Source organism: Pelodiscus sinensis, chromosome 10 (assembly GCF_052426305.1).
Source record: "Pelodiscus sinensis isolate ZL-2025 chromosome 10, ASM5242630v1, whole genome shotgun sequence".
Lineage (NCBI taxonomy): Eukaryota > Metazoa > Chordata > Testudines > Trionychidae > Pelodiscus > Pelodiscus sinensis.
Genome location: NC_143061.1, coordinates 18,296,359 through 18,313,693, shown reverse-complemented (window position 1 = coordinate 18,313,693; position 17,335 = coordinate 18,296,359). Strand labels below are relative to the sequence as shown.

Genomic DNA, 17,335 nt, shown 5'->3' with positions numbered 1-17,335 from the left:
GTCGACCTGCCTAATCTGCATCCCTCTGCCGACAGAGGGATGCAGTCTAGACATACCCTTAGAGAAGTTCAGAAAAAAATCCATAGAAAACAACTCAATAATTTATTTTGTGACTTATATAGATGCAAAGCTAGGAAGTGGGGAGCGGAAGGTCTCTCTCACACACATGCCCTTTTTGCAGCTTATGTAACGGGTAGGCCCCTCACTTAGGGTTGCCAGATGGTTTCAACAAAAATGCTGGACACACTTGACATTACATCACAATCTACATTATATCTTATTTAGAAAATACCGGACATTTATATTTTCTCAATTTTGTTTCCTGAACAGAAAGCTCAAATACTGGACTGTTCGGTTCAAAACTGGACACCTGGCAACCTACCCTCACCCACAGAGATGGTTTCCACCTTTCTGTCTTGGAGCTCTACAGTATCCCAAGGAAAGTGGAGAGGAATGGAGCTATTCCCTAACTACCTCACCTCCAGGCACTTCATATTGTCAGGGTGCTCTGATAGAACATCTGCCTCCCAAAGGCAGAGTAGCTCCTGGTGCTTATCTCAGGTGGCGCAGCTTCAAAACATGACCTGGAGTGGTGCCTAAATGCCACAGTCTATCCCTGTGCTTTGTAATCAGTTCAATATAACAAGCGTGTCTAACCATCATTATCCAAATCACACCCAGGTGGATTTTATTTTTGCATTGTGAATTCCAGTGCTCACAAAAGTCCCAGTGACTGGACCACCACAGCCTCCCACAGAATAGATACAGCCTGCACAGCAGCCATACAATTTCCTTGACAGTGAGTCAATGTTCCTCAGCCTGACAAGGGAGGACCACCCGGGGAAAGGAGACTTTTTCAATGCCTGTGTGCCAATTCAAAATCCTTTACCTCTCTATAAAGACCGGTGGCAGTGTAGTCAATTAGATCAAATGTACGTTTGGTTGTTGTGCGTGTATGTTGGCCCAAACAACACTACGTTCCTGCTATAATTTCAGGGAAGGAATGAGTGTGCCCACCAATATCACAAAGCCATTTCCAAGAGCACTAATGCTTCATAAGGTAAATCAGAAAGGAGAACAATACATATCTCAAGTGACAATGGGCAGAATCCTCTGCTAGTGATCTGCTGCCATTTATAAACCACAAAAGAACTGGCAGAATCTACTTGGTAAATTTCAGCCTGGTATTCTGTCCTTGGGCAACGACAATCCTACATATTATTTCTTGGAAGTCTACGAAGATAATCTATCAACAACATTTGCTCAGAAAGAACTTATCTTCTTGTGCCTGCTAAATATTAATTGCCAAGTTTCTCTCAATAGTAAAACTTGACACAAATGGCAAGCTTAATAATGACTTCACAGGTCTGAAAATGTCCTCCACTCTTAGTTCATGTCAGGGAAGGATAGTGAGCTGAATTAAAAAGTTACAGTGTGTTATGTCACAGATTATAAAGATATATGTAAAATGTAAGGCTGAAACTTCACACCCAGTATTAATGCTAATTGCACTAAGAAATAAACTTGACATAGGCTGGACAATAAAACAACCTGATGACCAGATTTTGCCATCGTAATAAAGAATGAGCTGTCCCATTCATTTCTGTGAGACCATGGAAAGATTGTCACTGACTATAGTAGGAGTTAGACCAGGCCTTATATGCTGAATAAGGTATTACTGAGCAGGAGGAAGCATAGTAGAATTGAGCACTAAATCAATTTAGTGTAAGTAAGCCTGCCTGACTGCCAACAGGCAAAAGCTTAACTTTGCTGAATCATCAAGCAAAATCCACAAAACTATTATTTACATAATACACATGCGCAACCCTTGCAGGTGCATATAGAAATAGGATTGTTTGAGAAATGCAAAGATGCTTACAGCCACAGTTATGTTATTCTCCCAGTTAGCGGTGTGGAGTGGTGTAAGGACTAAGGCAGTAACATCTGAAACACAAGGCTGTGTCCGCAGATTTAAAAAGTTTGTAAAACTCAAAGATATAAAATGTATAGCAATTCACTTAGGACACTGGCCGTGTACCCTTTGATAGTTGCTAGGACTAAAATACTACTGGCTTTTTCATCCAGTAAAGATAATTGAGAATAATAAATTTTTATTTCAACAAGAAAAATTGTCAGCAAACTAAGCTTGAACTATCTGGAAATTTCTATAGCTAAAACAAAATAAATCTTTGAAGAAAAACCTGAAGGCTAAACACAGCCCTCCAGCATTATATGTATGGCTGTGCCACTGTTGGAATCTTGTAAGCAATAAGTAAGTTAAACAACAAAAATTAAGAGTGTTAAGTATAAATATGACGAAGTGGACTTTTAAAATATATTGCATATTATAATTGCAAGATGCCTGATCTCAGCTTGTTAGTGCATTTGAAATAGTCCACTTAAAAAGACATTACTATAATTACTACTCTGTTTTCAATGGGATTCCCTTCAAAATCTGTACTTAAAAATTACAGTTTTATTAGAATGCTGCTATTTTTAGAAAGTCTAACCATTATAATCTTTCTACAGTCACTTTTTAAAAATATCAAACTAAAAATAGACAGACATCGAGCAATAATAAACTTAAGTCTTATAAGATAGCAAAATCTCATATTAAATCTGAACTGTTTTTAAGTTGAAATATACATTCCAGTGAAAGAATGGTTATAGGCTTCATTGCAGTCCTATAAATACTGAAGGCTCTTTAAAGAAAAAAAATGAAAGTGCGCTATTTGTGGAATTTATTATTTGTGTACTTCTTGAATTACACTATTTTAGGACTGATTAGACAGCATACGAGATAATAGGAGGACAGCACAGAGAAATCTTATATCAGCTCTATTTGAAACCAAAAAGAAAAAAAAACCCATACATAGAGCCTTTACACCCCATCCCCAATCAAATGAAATGTGAGTTGCATACATGTTTTGACTGCATCTCACTATTATCAAGCTGTTCATCTCAACAAAGCTCATTCATACAGTTATATGAAGGAGCCCAGACCTTTTGTAAAGTTGATCCAAAGTGATGAAACCTGACCTCAAACAGGAAAATGGAGTGGGGGAGATACGTCTTTCATAATGCCTAACATAGAAAACAAAAAAGGTGTTTTTCTTTTCTTTTCTTTTTTGTTGTATGAAGATGGTTCTACTGAGCACCTTGACTATGTTATACATAGTTCAGAGTTTTATTTGAAAACTACTTCCACCAGTCTAGGGCTCATACCCGTCTTTCAATCATGCTTGCGTTTAGCACTATAAACTAGTGTTCAGACTAAGGGTCAGAGTGCTGGTAAATATCCTTTACCATTTCAGATTGCGTGCAATGTTTGCCTGTGAATTTTACAGGTGAGGTGAAGTAATTGGAGGTTAACAGTTACTGCTGATCAAGTGTCTCTGTCCTGGCCTGGGTAGTGAATAGAATCTCACGCAATGAGAGTGCTCATTATGGGATGAGTATTTCTTATTCACTAGTTGGTGGGTCTCATTTCTTATGGAAAATGAGTGAAACATCAGACGAGGAGAACCTCTTGAACCAGCTCTTTTATCCGTGATCTCAGTGCAGCTTTCTTGTATCAAAGCAGGACAGGAACCTCCTGATTTAACTGTTTTGCATCTATTATCTATCGACAAATTACTGATGTGTACTCTTAATCTTAACTATGACTTAACCATGTTTTGTAGACTTATCTATGTAGACAGACTGACACAAACACTCTCACAAATAGCGTACACACAAATGCATATACACAATAAGCTTAAATTTGACTTTTATTTGGCACTCTTTCTATATGCAGACATTTGGCTATGTAATGTCAATTTCATGGTTTGGTCTGTTATATTTGATGTTACCTTTACAGGTTTGTGCAGAGTAAAGCAGAAGGAGAAGCTAGCTGTTAGAAGAGCTAATTGGTTTAAGATTCAAGAGCACATTTACAGAATTATTTTTAGACTATACTCATAAAATGTGAGAGACAGATACAAATTTTGTGGATAAATTTTCAGTGTTTATAGCAACAGCAATCCATTTTCTCTTGCTGACAGCAGATCTCACACCACATAACTATTTGAAAGCCAACCAGTTTTTAATTTACAAAGCTTGGCAACAATATTCTGTAAAAATTAGGAATTATGAATCACATAATGCTGTGCAAAAATAAATAACAAGTCCCCAGTGCATGAAAGAAATAATTGGCAGCAATAAAGATACCACCACCAAATCTCAGAAATGTAAGTATTAAAAAAGAGGAACTTCTACACTCTAAAACTTCATTTTAAAAACATCAAAATGTGTATGTGTGTTTGTGCACAGGAAAAGATTCTGATATTTCAGTACAGTACATGTTTTCTATGCAGCACAACAATATCATCATGGAGACAGTAAGCCACTTATCGATTAATATGATTCCTTTATGAAAAACTTACCCATTTATTCCAACTTTTATTAATTGTAAAATATTGTCTATTTGAGCTCAGCTGCATACTTTCCATTTTGCAACATGATCAAATGAATGATCTGCACTCATAGAATTGACTGTATTCTGTACAAAAGAATGTAAACTTGAGAATGTTTTTTCCCCATTAACCAGTTTTATTCCTTCTTTTGTTGAGCCAGAGGTTATGTAAAAAACAATGTTATCTCATGGAAGGCTGATTTGTTCTACACTGCACGCAATTAATGCTGAATATTAAAAGTTTAAAATTAAAATGATATTTGATCACAGTTTCTGAAAAAGTTATTTAAGCCAATTTTAATCAATTATTCTGTCAGAAACAAATATATAATCCTGTAATGATGTTTCAAATGGCAGACTGACATTCATTTTTTATATTTTATATATAACATGAATTTGATTAGAAAGAATGATTTCTAATTGAAGCTTAGGTCTTGTGTGATTTTTTTCCTCAATGTCAAAGCAATTAAATCAACTAAAGATAATCTTTAAAATTCACCTGTTTCAATTAATTATTTGGTGACAATGGAATACAGTGATTAAAAGAATCAAATGCTGTGTTACAGATATGAACCTTTAGATATAACATGAGAATTCACTGGCTGCTACCCCTTCAAATTTTAGTGTCTTTTCTTTAATGAATCATAACATTCTTAATCTAACTTCATTTCATTAAAACATTTCATCATGGCATTCATTTGATATGTACATGTGAAAAGAAACCTTTATGATAAAAAAACAAGTCCTCAGACTATTTCAAAGCAAACTGTTTTACTATGATTTCTTTCCACATACCCCAATAATATTTTAAAAATTTAAAGGCAACTAACATTTTAATCCAATAAAATATCAATGTTCTAATCCTGCATTAACTAAAAGAGAAAAATAACCTAAAAATATAAGTAAATTCAGAATGAAACTATTCGTGGTTCTATCTCATTGTATGAAAGGGCATCATTCTATGCATGAATGCACATGTATATTCATATTCATAGACATATGTGTCTGAAATATATTTTAGGGTGAGTGAAGGAAGTTGTTTTTGTTGTATCTTCACCTCCATTTTCCATTAATGTTTCAGTTACTCAAAACATTGAATGTTTTGAGTAACTGAAAGCACCACTTTAGCCATCCAATTAAACTGAAAGATAAATTATGAAGTATCACTAATGACAAATGGAAAATACTGTATATATTTTCCAAAGACATCCCAAAAGTTACCAGATATAGAATAAAAACCATGTATTTTATAAAGAGGACATTAAAGTGAAAAATAGGAAATTCTATTCTGCAGTAGCTGGTAAAAATTACTCTGTTCTGAGTTTCACAAAGGTGTTTTAACTGATGCCATACTCAACAAACAAACCATAAAACATACCGTGGCTTGCTATTATTTTTTCCCACTGATACCATGAAGCTCTTTACAAACAAATCCAGAAATTGTCCACAACATACCTGATCACTTATTTGACATGCAACTAGGTTATGCTGATTGTAGCATCCAGCAAATTTGATATACTTGAGCCAGTTCCCTACATCTGGTTGACTGGCATCTATGCAGAACTTCACATTGCAAAACTCATCCAAGATCTAGAAGGAAGAATAGGAAAGAGTAAATGTTTCTATTGGTGTCAGGCCATACTAATGAAAAGATAAATCACGGTCTTCAAATAAACAAATGGATAATAATGTAAGCAAGTTTTATTCAAAAATGTTACTCCAGTGACACTTTAAAATAACTGTTAGGGATATGCATATTAATAAAGGGGCAATACATTTATTGTAAATATGTCCTAAAAATGCTTTCCCATAATCAAGGTGATGTCTAATAATTTCTAGTGGAGAATATATGCATTTAGCAAAAATCTATTCTCTCATTTTATATCAATGAATATATATTGTTTAAAATTCTATGTCAATGTAATTTTTGTCTGTGATTATACATAAGAATGATTAAAGATAGTATCTATGGTGGGCCTCTTGGGAGTTGTGTATGTATGTGTTATTTTTTCTATGTTTCAGTTTTTATTTTCTTTTGATGTATTGTTAGGTCCCACTTAACATTTTCGTGTTTGATATAAATTCCATACACTAAATGATGTTTAGATTCAGAGTTATTAATCTTGGTTTAATATTATGCTTCCCAAACTCCTCCCCTCTTTAACACTTAAATCATACCCCCTAATCGAAGCAATTCACAGGGCTTGGTTAATAGAGCCCTCTACGCCAAACTAAAGAAAATAAATGAAAAACCATGTAAACACTCATGGAAAACATGGCACAATATTCTACACATAGCAATATACAGTTCTAATTATGAAGAATATAAACAAATCTAATCAGATTGATTGTGGACAAGTTAAAAAGGATGTTCTAGTCTAATATTATGACAAATTGCTAATCGTTATATATGACTTCATACCATCATTTATCTACAGCTTTTATGACTAGCCTATCCGAAGCTTTCAGCAAAATCACAACATATGCATAAAGCTAATATTACATTTCAAAAGTTCTTGTCTTTCTCATATTCTGTACAGAAAATATATTAACCTATTTGTGCTAGAAACCAGAGAGGGAGAGATTGTTCTTGCACTTAAAGAATTTGTATTCACGTCAAGACTCAGAGCACTTTTGGCCTTCAAGTTGAATGGAAAGGAATTCTGGTATTGTATATCATTTAGTTAATGAAAACCTAAGGAAGTTTTCTATCAAAGACTAACAATATAGGCTAGCTCTACCCCACAACAGCTCAGATTCATTAATTAAATGAACCCAGCTGGAAAGCTGCTTTATCTATGCCCTTATGAAGGTGAAAACTGAAGTTGAGGGTACATTTCCCTAGCCCTAAAGCAGTTTAACATAGAGTTCAGGTAATCCTCCAGAAGCAGATTCAGATCATTAACTAACCACAAACTTCAAGAGGACAAACTAGAGGGCACAAGGCGAGACACACTATGAACAGGAGGCAATTAAAAAGCAACCAGTGTGCTACCGAAAAGCAACCTTTAAGAGGACACTTTCTGGGAACGACTGTGTTTGTTGCACAAAAAGTTGCCTTCTTTACTCTCAGCCAATTTTTCATAATAGTCACGCGAGTTTTTATAAGTTCTTCGATCTCGTCAAGTCGCTTCATTTTAAAGATTATTTCACTGTAATAAACTTCAACCTAAATCATTAGATTCGATATTCAAATGAATTGCCCCACACGCCGCACGGCTGACCCCGGCCACTGAGTTCGATTTTGCCACACAGGAAGAAATCATCTCATTTCAGTTGCACGATATTGACCAAGTTTGTTTCGAATTCCACTGCCTTGCAATTGTTTAAAAATAACTCTGCCACAGAAGTTTAGGAAGATATTTCAACAGAGGCTCCGATCCTGCCTCCCACATTCCCCCTGAGTCCGAGGAGAAATTTGGGGTACGAGGGGAAAGCGGGATCAGGCCCTGACTATGGCAAAATAAGAGACGATTGACTGGAACCCAAATCTAACAGAACACTATCCCTTCCCCTCGTCTACGCGTTTTACAGGGCGATCAAAACCATTATATTTTAATTTCAAACTTAAGAAGTAGTGTGAACCAACCATGTTTATAAGCCCCGTGAAAAGGGCAAGTTTTGAGCTGTGTTCTATCACATTGGATTTCGTTAATTATTTCAGCTGCTACCGTCGACAAAAATTCATACAGCAGATCATGCGTAGGACCTATCCCAATTGTATGCCCTTCTTGAAGGGCTGGGAGCATTTCCACTGGAAAATTAAATGTCTGCATCTCGTTGCAACTAGGACTTAACTTTGTTTCACTCGCAAATTATTGGGCATGCTGAACTCGTTCTTAGATGAGCGTCTCCACGAGGTAACGAAGGTTTATCTCGTGGGGGGGGGGGAGGTTTCTCTGACAGGACCAGAGACTTTTAACTAAAAATTGCAGGAGTGTGACTTCCCACCCCCTTAGCTGCTTATGCAGGAGTTTTGCCTTTTCAAAAAAGCCACCATTGCCCTGAGAAGCCTTCATTTGATTACTTTTACACGCCTTGCCTTTTCAAACGCTCTTGGTTTTCCTTTTATTTTATGTGAGGGTCATTGCAAGTGTCTCTGGCAGGGAAGCGTGGGGGTAACAAAGCTACAAAACCACGCACGCCAGGGCTTCCCAGACTTAGCCCCTGGGTGAAGGTGGAACTTTGCCGAAGGCAGATCCAGAAGCAGGTCGGCTGCTTTGCCAGGAATCTAGGGTTTGGCAAGCCAACCCCTTCGCTTTTACTGGATCCCTGGGACAGAAGGAGCGAGCCAGCCAGACACCCCCACCCCTGACACACACATCACCCCCTCGCCCCAGAGAGACACCAGCAAGCCACAGGGAGGGAGAGACGTGGCTGCCCTGAGAGCAACAAGGAAATCACAAGTCTGAGCAGGGGAGCACCCGGAGGCCAGGGAGTAAGTCACTGAGCCAAGACAGAGCGGACAGAAGAGAAAGTGTCCGGGAGCACGCCGAGTTTGTTATGACTAGGATCACTCTCCTCACCCTCTCCTCTTACCTTCTCTCTCACACGGCACTGATTCCTAAAGCCTGCGCGCTTCCGTGCCCAGGGAGGGGGAGGGGGAAAGGTCCTTCAAGCGGCTGGAAGTAAAACAAAACAAAAAGCTCTCGCCGTCTGTCTGCAGAGTGGGTGGGTGGCGGGTGTCCTTGTGCCGGCCGGCTCTGGTCGCTGCTTGCAAGATCCACTTGCCTCCACCATTTGTTGGGACGTTTCTCTCGCCTCGCCTGGAGTTCTCAGGGGCTGTTGCTAGATTATTTGGGGGGAAGGGAGGTGCCGGGGAGGGGAGGAAGTTTGCTTTAAGGATGAGTCTTTGTCATTATTATTGCTGTTCTTACATCTGCAAATTCCGCCCGGCTCCCCATCACCTTCCCTCCTGCTCGCATCGGCTGCTCGGGGTGTGGGTGTGGGTAAAGAAAGTTATCAAGGGTGAAAAAAAAATCCCACCAAAAAAAAAAAAAACTTCTTTCACTTCTCTGCTGGTGATCCCAGGAAAAAAGTGCGAGTATGTTCTGGAGAGGGAGGGGGTAAGGAGGCTGTCCCCCCCCCCATACACACACACACACACTCCTCTTCAGAGCCTGTCCGGTGAGAGCTTCTTTCTCAGCCGGAGCGTCTCCCCTCTCCTCCCCTCCCCTCCCTTCCCTTTCTATTTTTTTGCAACCTCACACACTCAACTGCCAAGGGTTTCCATTTCATGAACTGTCCCTTTAAAGAAGATCTGACCGGCCATCCATAAAGAGGCGAGAGCGAGCGAGCGGGAGCTATCTCCCCCTTGCAACCCAGTGGTCGGAAGCCAGACAGAGGCTCCTCTTTCAGTAAATTTTTAAAGTGACAGCAGCCTCCTCCGGCGAGAGAGGTCACCAAAAGGTCGCCAAGACAGAAGTCCTATAGGGGCAGACTGATTACGGATGCACCATCCCCTTTAAACATGTCGAGTCCATCCATGTAATCAGCAGCCAATAGGGAGATCTTGGGTGGGAGGATTTTTCTTTCGCAGAGGAGAACCTCGCCTTGTTCCAATGTGTTCCGAAAGTGCAAGTGTCTCCATGTGAATGTGTTTATTTAAGAAGCGTTTCACAAACTCGGCAGCCTTTGTCTTTTTGATTTTAACTTATAAAAAGCAGCAGCCCCAATCACTAAATGGAATGCAGTTGAGAACTTTGATTACCACGTTAAAAAAAGCGAATCGGTTGCATATATTGCATCTGTGCTATAGACCCCATGGTACGTATATAGGGCGTTTAAATAGTGTGAAGCCCCTCTCGCTCTAAATTCTACTCTTCCTAGCAGAAATTTTTGTCATTTCTATTTTCCATTTTCCTCTCCGGTTCACTAGACAGAGAGGCGCGCATGCACATACACAAGGCGCGGAATTAATCAATACATGATCTGTTTTTAAAAGTTCCTAAAATGTTATTTCTTAACATTAAAGAGCAACATGACCCGCACATATATCACCGAATCTGATCTGAGGAAAATATTACCTTACGTCTATACATCTGTGAATTTACGGTGAGCCAGTATCTTTTTTGATGTATATTTTACATCTATTGGAAAGTACACAGATTTTTTTAAATGAAAAGTAGCTTTCTTAATATTGTTTTGCACCTCACAATAAATATTATAAACAATCCTGTTTTGAGGAAGGGAAACCATTGTTATATTTGGAATCGTTTCCTAAAGAATCTTGATTTATTTATTTATCTAGTAACAAATCTCATGAATGAAACTGGAGGTAGGCTAGACATTTGGATTGGGGTGGTGGAGCAGAAGGAATCGATAGAGAATTAATTATCCAAGAGATGATTTCTCCTTGAGTTTACATAAAAGATACAGCCTTCGAAATTGCTGTGACTCCTAATTTTTTAAAAAAATGTAACCATAAATATAATAATAATAATGCAATGCAGCAAATTGACCCACCCTATCCAACAAAGTTGGACATTATCTCCCGAGGTTAACTGTAACATTTTAGGAGGGAGGGGAGAGGATAGAAAAAGGGGGCTGAACTTTATCGTTTATTACGCCATCGTAAGTGCCACCCACTTTTTAAAAAAAGTTCGCCTATATTTCTCAGACTAAAAATCGACTTTTTTTTTTACAATGCAGAGGAGAGAAGAAGGCAAGGGCGAGAATCCAAGTGACAAGAGATGATGATTAATTCCTCTCAGCGGCCTGTTATCTGTGACATTGAACTGTTATTTCAGATAATGGCTATTGTTCAAGACGAGAGGAGAGAGAAAACAAATCGCACACAGCAGTGTTAGGTAGGCCTGGAAAAAAATCCTTTGTAAATAACCCCCCCCCCCAAATCTGGCCAGAGATTCCCAGAGTCCGGGGCTTGAGAACTGCACAGAGTTCCCGGTTTGCTGGCCCATTGATTTCCTGCCCTCCCTCAACTTGTCCATTGTTGGAGCCTTCTTTTTCTTTTTTTTTAATTTAGCCATAAATTGGACCAGCTCGAGCTATGAGCTGTTCTATTTTCTTCCTGTCAGGATGAGGGATTTGTTTTATGATGCATTGTGTATTAAATACAAGTAATCTGGGAAACTGATTGCTCGAGCCCATAGGCCTGATCAGAGGTTCTGATACGAAACCTTAGCCCCCTCCCTTTAACAAAGCCTCGATGAAAAGGAGGAAACGTTGGTGGATAAACAAAAGGTCTTTTGGTATCAGTAGCAGGTCCTGGCTAAATTGGGATTTCATGGAAAGGGCTTAGATAGACATACACACACGCACAGCTCCCGTGCCCTGTATATGTGGTACTGAGGAGGGGTGATGCGAGTCAGAAGCTTGCAGCCAATGGCCAGTAGATGGCGTAGCCAGCTGAATTACTGCTGGGCGTACAGATTTAAGAACATAGCGGCGGCCGATGTCTCTCGGGTACTGTACTCTCCTTTCAGGAGCATGAGCCAAGGCGGTGGCTGCTGCTAGAAGGTGTGAGCTGAGTGCTGCTCCCAAGCTCAGCTTTACAAGGGGCAGCATCGCTGCAGAGGGCAGAGCCTGTGCTGTTGCCTCCATTCTCCTGGTACTACTTGGTGGTGTTATTCCCCGGGGTTTTAGCTTGTGGTACTACTCCCCCCTGCTAAATAGTAATCGTTACTGTTCTTGATGCTGATGAAGGACCAGCTGTTAGGGTGACTATTTCGGAAAGTCGAGTCCTGAGTTACTAAATCAAACTCTTTGTGATGCACTAATAATTTGCACTGATATGTCTCTGTATATGCAGAGCGGATCCCATTAGAACAACGCCAGGAGAGCCGGTTAGTACATCAGGGATTATTTACCCTCTATAGCTGCTGTATGTGGCCACACTTAGCTGGATCAGCAGAGTGTTGCAACAGACAGCACCCCACAAACCGCAGTCCCCAGCAATCTTCTCCCTCTCCCCCCCCCTCCAGCTGCTCTCCACCTCGTTCCCCCACCCCACCCCAGCTGCTGTCTGCTAGCAATAACAGGGAACATGCCTGTTTGTTTTAGCTCCACACTTGGAAGGGCTATTAAAAATAAAGCCAGGTTTTAAGATGATAGAAAAGCCATTACTTCGTACGTATTAGGGCAGAGCTAAGCATTCATATCCCCATCTCCCCGGGGACTGGAGAACAAAATCCACAAAAATATGTCAACTTTTTTTCGACGTGGAGGTGAAGAGGAGAAAGAGGTTATCACATGCAGATTTTGCCCCTGGCGTAGGAGGGACTTTTCATTTTCTTGGTCAGTGGTTTAAAGAGGCGTTGGAGCAAAAGCAGCCTTGTGGTAACCACAGAAGGGGTGGCTGAGGAATGACTGATACATGTAAAGATCTCCCGCTAGCTGATCACATACGAGGCTGTAACTGTGTTTTCTTCCTGTTTTGAAAGGTGACCAAATACGTCTTTGGCCCTTTCTCTCTTCCTCTTCCAGTTTTGAGGGTCTGTACCCTTGTATCAAAGCCATTTGATCTGTTTCCCTTTCGCAACTGTTTATTTAAAATAAGTCGCCACATTAGAGGAGGCAGTAAGGAGTTAGTACTCCAGTCTGCTAGCTATTCCCACCAGGCTGTAAACTGATGCCTCTTTTAAGCCTTTAACTTCATGGTCCCCCCAGAAGTAAAAGTTCTCCTAATGGAGACCCTATGGGCATGGTACATTCCAACACATCATTAAAGCCCAGCCAAAGCCAGATGAAATAACTGCACTGTCCACTTTTAATAGGCTTCCTGCGGACAAGCGCTCTGCAGAGGACAATACTGGGGGAAGGGGGAGGGGAATCAGACAAGTTGCTGGCAGTTTCTTAAATGTTCAGTAACATGTTAATTGTAATCTGAAGATTATCTGTTAATTTATAGTCACTTCTTAACCACAGTTGTTAAGTGGGGTTTAATGTTCTGTTTCTCAAGGTGACTAAGCACACTGTGGAGCATCGTGACTACTAACACTGGCAGCTTTTAAAATACTGCAACAAGTGTAGTAAAATGAAAACCTCTCTAAACATGCCCTAGTGCTCTGGGATGCAGGGCAACAAGCCACAAGAATAGTGAAATCATCTAGAAACACTGACACCATTCAGAAGTTTGCTAATTCCCTTTGCCTTACGTTATAGATATTGACAGATGCTTTAAAAAAAATCAATGCTCTTAGTATATACTACGAGCCAGATCTTTACCAGATCTTTCTTGAGTCAAATCAAACACATCCCGGGGTAGATAACGCAAATGATTCTACAGCGCCGGGTTAAACAGACTTTTCCTAGTCCATTTTATCTCTTCCCATGGCTCCGAATCTGTTACTGCCGTCGCTTCTCTGGGTTCTGTTTCTCCCGAGCCAAAAGGCTGTTTTAAAAAGAGAGGGGAGGAGGAAATTAAAGGTAAAAAACATGAAATAAAAATTTTCCCTTGGTTTGGAAATGGGCCCATCTGAAAGCATGTTAATCTCCACCTCAGTAATTTGGTTCTTCTGGAGAAGACAGAAGTCCTGCTGCTGTGCCCTGCACTTCATAAATCACGTCTTTATGTGGACAAGGTCAGGGCACCTAACAGCTCAGACATGGGCCTTTGCAGTGGCTCGGAGGGCCCCGGCATGTTTATTCTCTCGCACAGATCTCCGAGGAGTAGTCCAGCACGCTTCTAATTACTTCTGATTATTTTCATTTGCTGGGGTCAGTCTGGCTTCGCCAGGACTGCTGGAGGGTGGATTTCCGACACATCCCCCCTTGTCTTTGCGGGAGGGCGGTGCGAGCTTTCGGAATTAGCACCCCATTATTGTCCGGGAATCCCATGTGCTAGAGACAAGCAGAGAGGAGGGTTCCCCCGCTGACCGCTTCCCGACTGCTGCGCTTTTTAATTAAACTATAAAACTGTAATCACCGTTTGGGCACGGCTCCGGGCTCCGATTCTTTTTCAGGTAAAGCGATGACGTGGTCTTTTGCGGGAGCTTTCGCTGCAAACAGCGACTGAATCTCGTCTCCTCTCTTGATTGTAATTATTTAGTGAATGTTAACATTTGTTTCGAAGCGGAGACTAATGCGTTGGTGCTCTACCAAATCCCACATTAGCCGCTCCCAGCATTGTCGGCGGAGTTAAACTACAAATTCACACCTTTAATGTGCTCCCCCCCCACACACATACTTATGACAGATGTTCAGCACAATTCCGAGTCCTAACCTCGACCTGCCGCAGATACATACCGTTACCAATGTTATTTCTTAGAACCAAGAACAATCAATTGCCACATTTACTGCGAAAACACTGCGGGGGGGGGGGGGGGAGGAATCAATTGATTATAAAAATCCACACCGCGATCAGAAAGTCTGCAAATACTTCCTGACGTCAAAATAACTTTTTATGTGAAATATAAGGGTGGGTCTCCTAATTTATCAGTGGAAAGTCTCCCTAAAATGTGTGTACTGTGTACACAGAAGATTGAAAATTATAACTGGTAATTTGGTAATATAGATCAAAGGCATTTGATTATATATGAGAACTATTTTTGTAACTATGGAATTTTAGACTTACAAATATGCACACAACTATGTAAACACACACATATCTATATCAATATATAGAGAGAATGTGTGTATTTATGCCCATCGATCCTATTTATACAATTCCATTAATCATAGTGTGTGTGTTAAAGACATATCCTAAATATATTTATATATGTACCCTCAAATACACACTTTGTGAATGGATTGATCACACACCTACAAAACACATATATTAGCACATATGTAGCCACACAGAGAACATAAAACTGGGAGTAATTTCCTAATATCAATTTTTATATTATCAACAGAGATCGTTTGTATATCTGCATTTTGACATAACTATCTTGTTCACAATAATGAGCCAATTTATTTTTAATATCTCAGCAGTGCTCCCACTGACAGTTTAACAACTGATTGCTCAGCAAAACTGTTCTGCTTTTTCTTTTTTAAAATCCACTCTTCCAAATAACAAACAACTACACTCCCATATCTAAACTTCAGTCTCTTATTCTATAATTTTATTCCTTCTGCTTCTTTTCTTAAAAAAAAAACTCTAAAAAATAATCCCAATCTTTGGAGACTTGGGGCATCCGACCATAATTGGCACTATTCAAAACTCCACCCACAACTATTGGGGCTCCTCCAATCAAATTTTCTCTTGTTTGTGTTTCCAAGGTAACCACAAGACAGACAACCACAGAGAAAAAGTAAACCAAGCAAAACTGAAGTATTTCTGTGTTTCAGTCCTTTATTATTAAACTACACCACAAATTAGATCCCATTTCCATCTTTTTGCAACACTAGTTCAAGTGAGATCAGAATCAGATGCACTGGCATTATCTATATGTATATAAATAAACATATAATATGCAGAAGATGTGAGTGCACCTAACATTATTGGTGTGTCAAGGGGCATAGGTGCAGAAATCTATAGATCCCCCAGCTTCACTTTGCCAGACTGTTCAGCATCTCCTGTCAAACAACAGCCTCTCCATTGGTTTTGTGGGCTGTCAGAATTGATGGATAGAAACCAGTTTTCTGACTAGAATTAGGTTTTGTGATTGATGGGGGTGGGAGATTGTGGCAGGTTTGGTGCCAGAATTTGGCCCCAAAACTTTTGAATCTTGGTCTGAAAGTGAATCAAGAATAGACCATAATGCACAAAGGTATAAGAGCATTATTGTACATCAGACACATGGTTTTTTATTCTAAGGAACAATGCTGGTGGCATTTTTGCCATTTTCACCAAGAGAGAAGGAACAAGAACAAATGCAGTTCTTTTGATACATCCTCAGCTCAAAATGGAAATATTCCCCAGCTTGATTGTTTGCCCAGAGAAGTGTGTGGATCTGTCCTGCCTAAGTGAAAGGGAGGGAGGACAATCATCCATATAACACCATTAATCTTCCTCCCAGAGTGTGCAATTGGGCTGCTCATAGGATCCAGCAGATTCACACATGGTGAAACAGGTTAGGTGTGGAGCTAAGGAATTAATTCCATGAGGACTCTCCAAGTTATAATGCTTTCTGGGTGTAGCATGAATGAGCTCCTCCTCCCTGTAAGAGAATACTGAGCAGTTACTGGTAGGGGTAGCCCTGACCGCACAGGCCAACTAAAGCCATCTTGAAAGGCAATGAGAGGAGAGAAGATGAGGGCCAAGAATCCATAGGGAGGCACAGGGTTTCTGTGCAGATAGCAATGACCTCTGGCAAATAGCTTGGGAATTTCAGGAGGTGAAGGCAGCAGGGCTATGGGATGTAGGAGCATAGCATCTTGCTTATTCCACAGGTGGGCAGTATCACTTCCCTTACAGGCAAAATCAAAGGAAACTGTGAGAAAAGCCTCATGGAATTTTCCTTTCCCAAAACTTCTTACAGGTCTTCCCACAGGAGATGGTAATCTGGGCCCATATACTCATTATTCTTCGTCTTCAATATTTTTGTTACAGTAGAACATAGATGTCCCTAGCTGAAATTGTGGGTCTCATTGTACTAGGAATTGTCGATAGCCAAAAGAAGAGACAGTCCCTGGCCTGAAGAGTTTACAACCTAAAAGCATATGTAGGTGAAAGATGATTTGAAGAACAACATTAGTTAATCAACACATTTTAACACATAATGGAAACAGGGCATGCCATATTTTAAATAAAGACTGACTGATTTGAATGCTAGGCTCCTCTGCCCCCAGAAGTTTTATTTGTACAACCCCTTTACATTAATTTTCTTCTTTCCCCACTTTGAAAGACAGCCAAGAATTCTGGAGAACCTTGGAAACTCCAGTTTTGACCATCTAATTCCACCATCCTTCACAAGGTTTCAGAAGCCTGCAGGGGCTACTCCAATACCCAATAACCCACAGAATAAAAAAATTGAGCTT

The 17,335-nt window shown here is 40.0% G+C and overlaps 1 protein-coding gene across 6 annotated transcripts in view; it reads right to left on the bottom strand.

The window, feature by feature from the left end:
* The window catches only part of MECOM (MDS1 and EVI1 complex locus), a 513,830-nt gene that overhangs the window by 64,340 nt on the left and 432,155 nt on the right, over window positions 1–17,335 (bottom strand). For 5 of the 6 annotated variants that reach the window (XM_006131720.5, XM_006131722.5, XM_006131721.5 and 2 more), the window contains exon 3: window positions 5,909–6,043. In XM_006131720.5, coding sequence (XP_006131782.1) covers window positions 5,909–6,043 — 135 coding nt within the window. Of the gene's footprint in view, window positions 1–5,908; window positions 6,044–8,992; window positions 10,000–17,335 lie in introns of those variants that run through there. The other variant, XM_006131724.5, reaches the window with a different exon arrangement.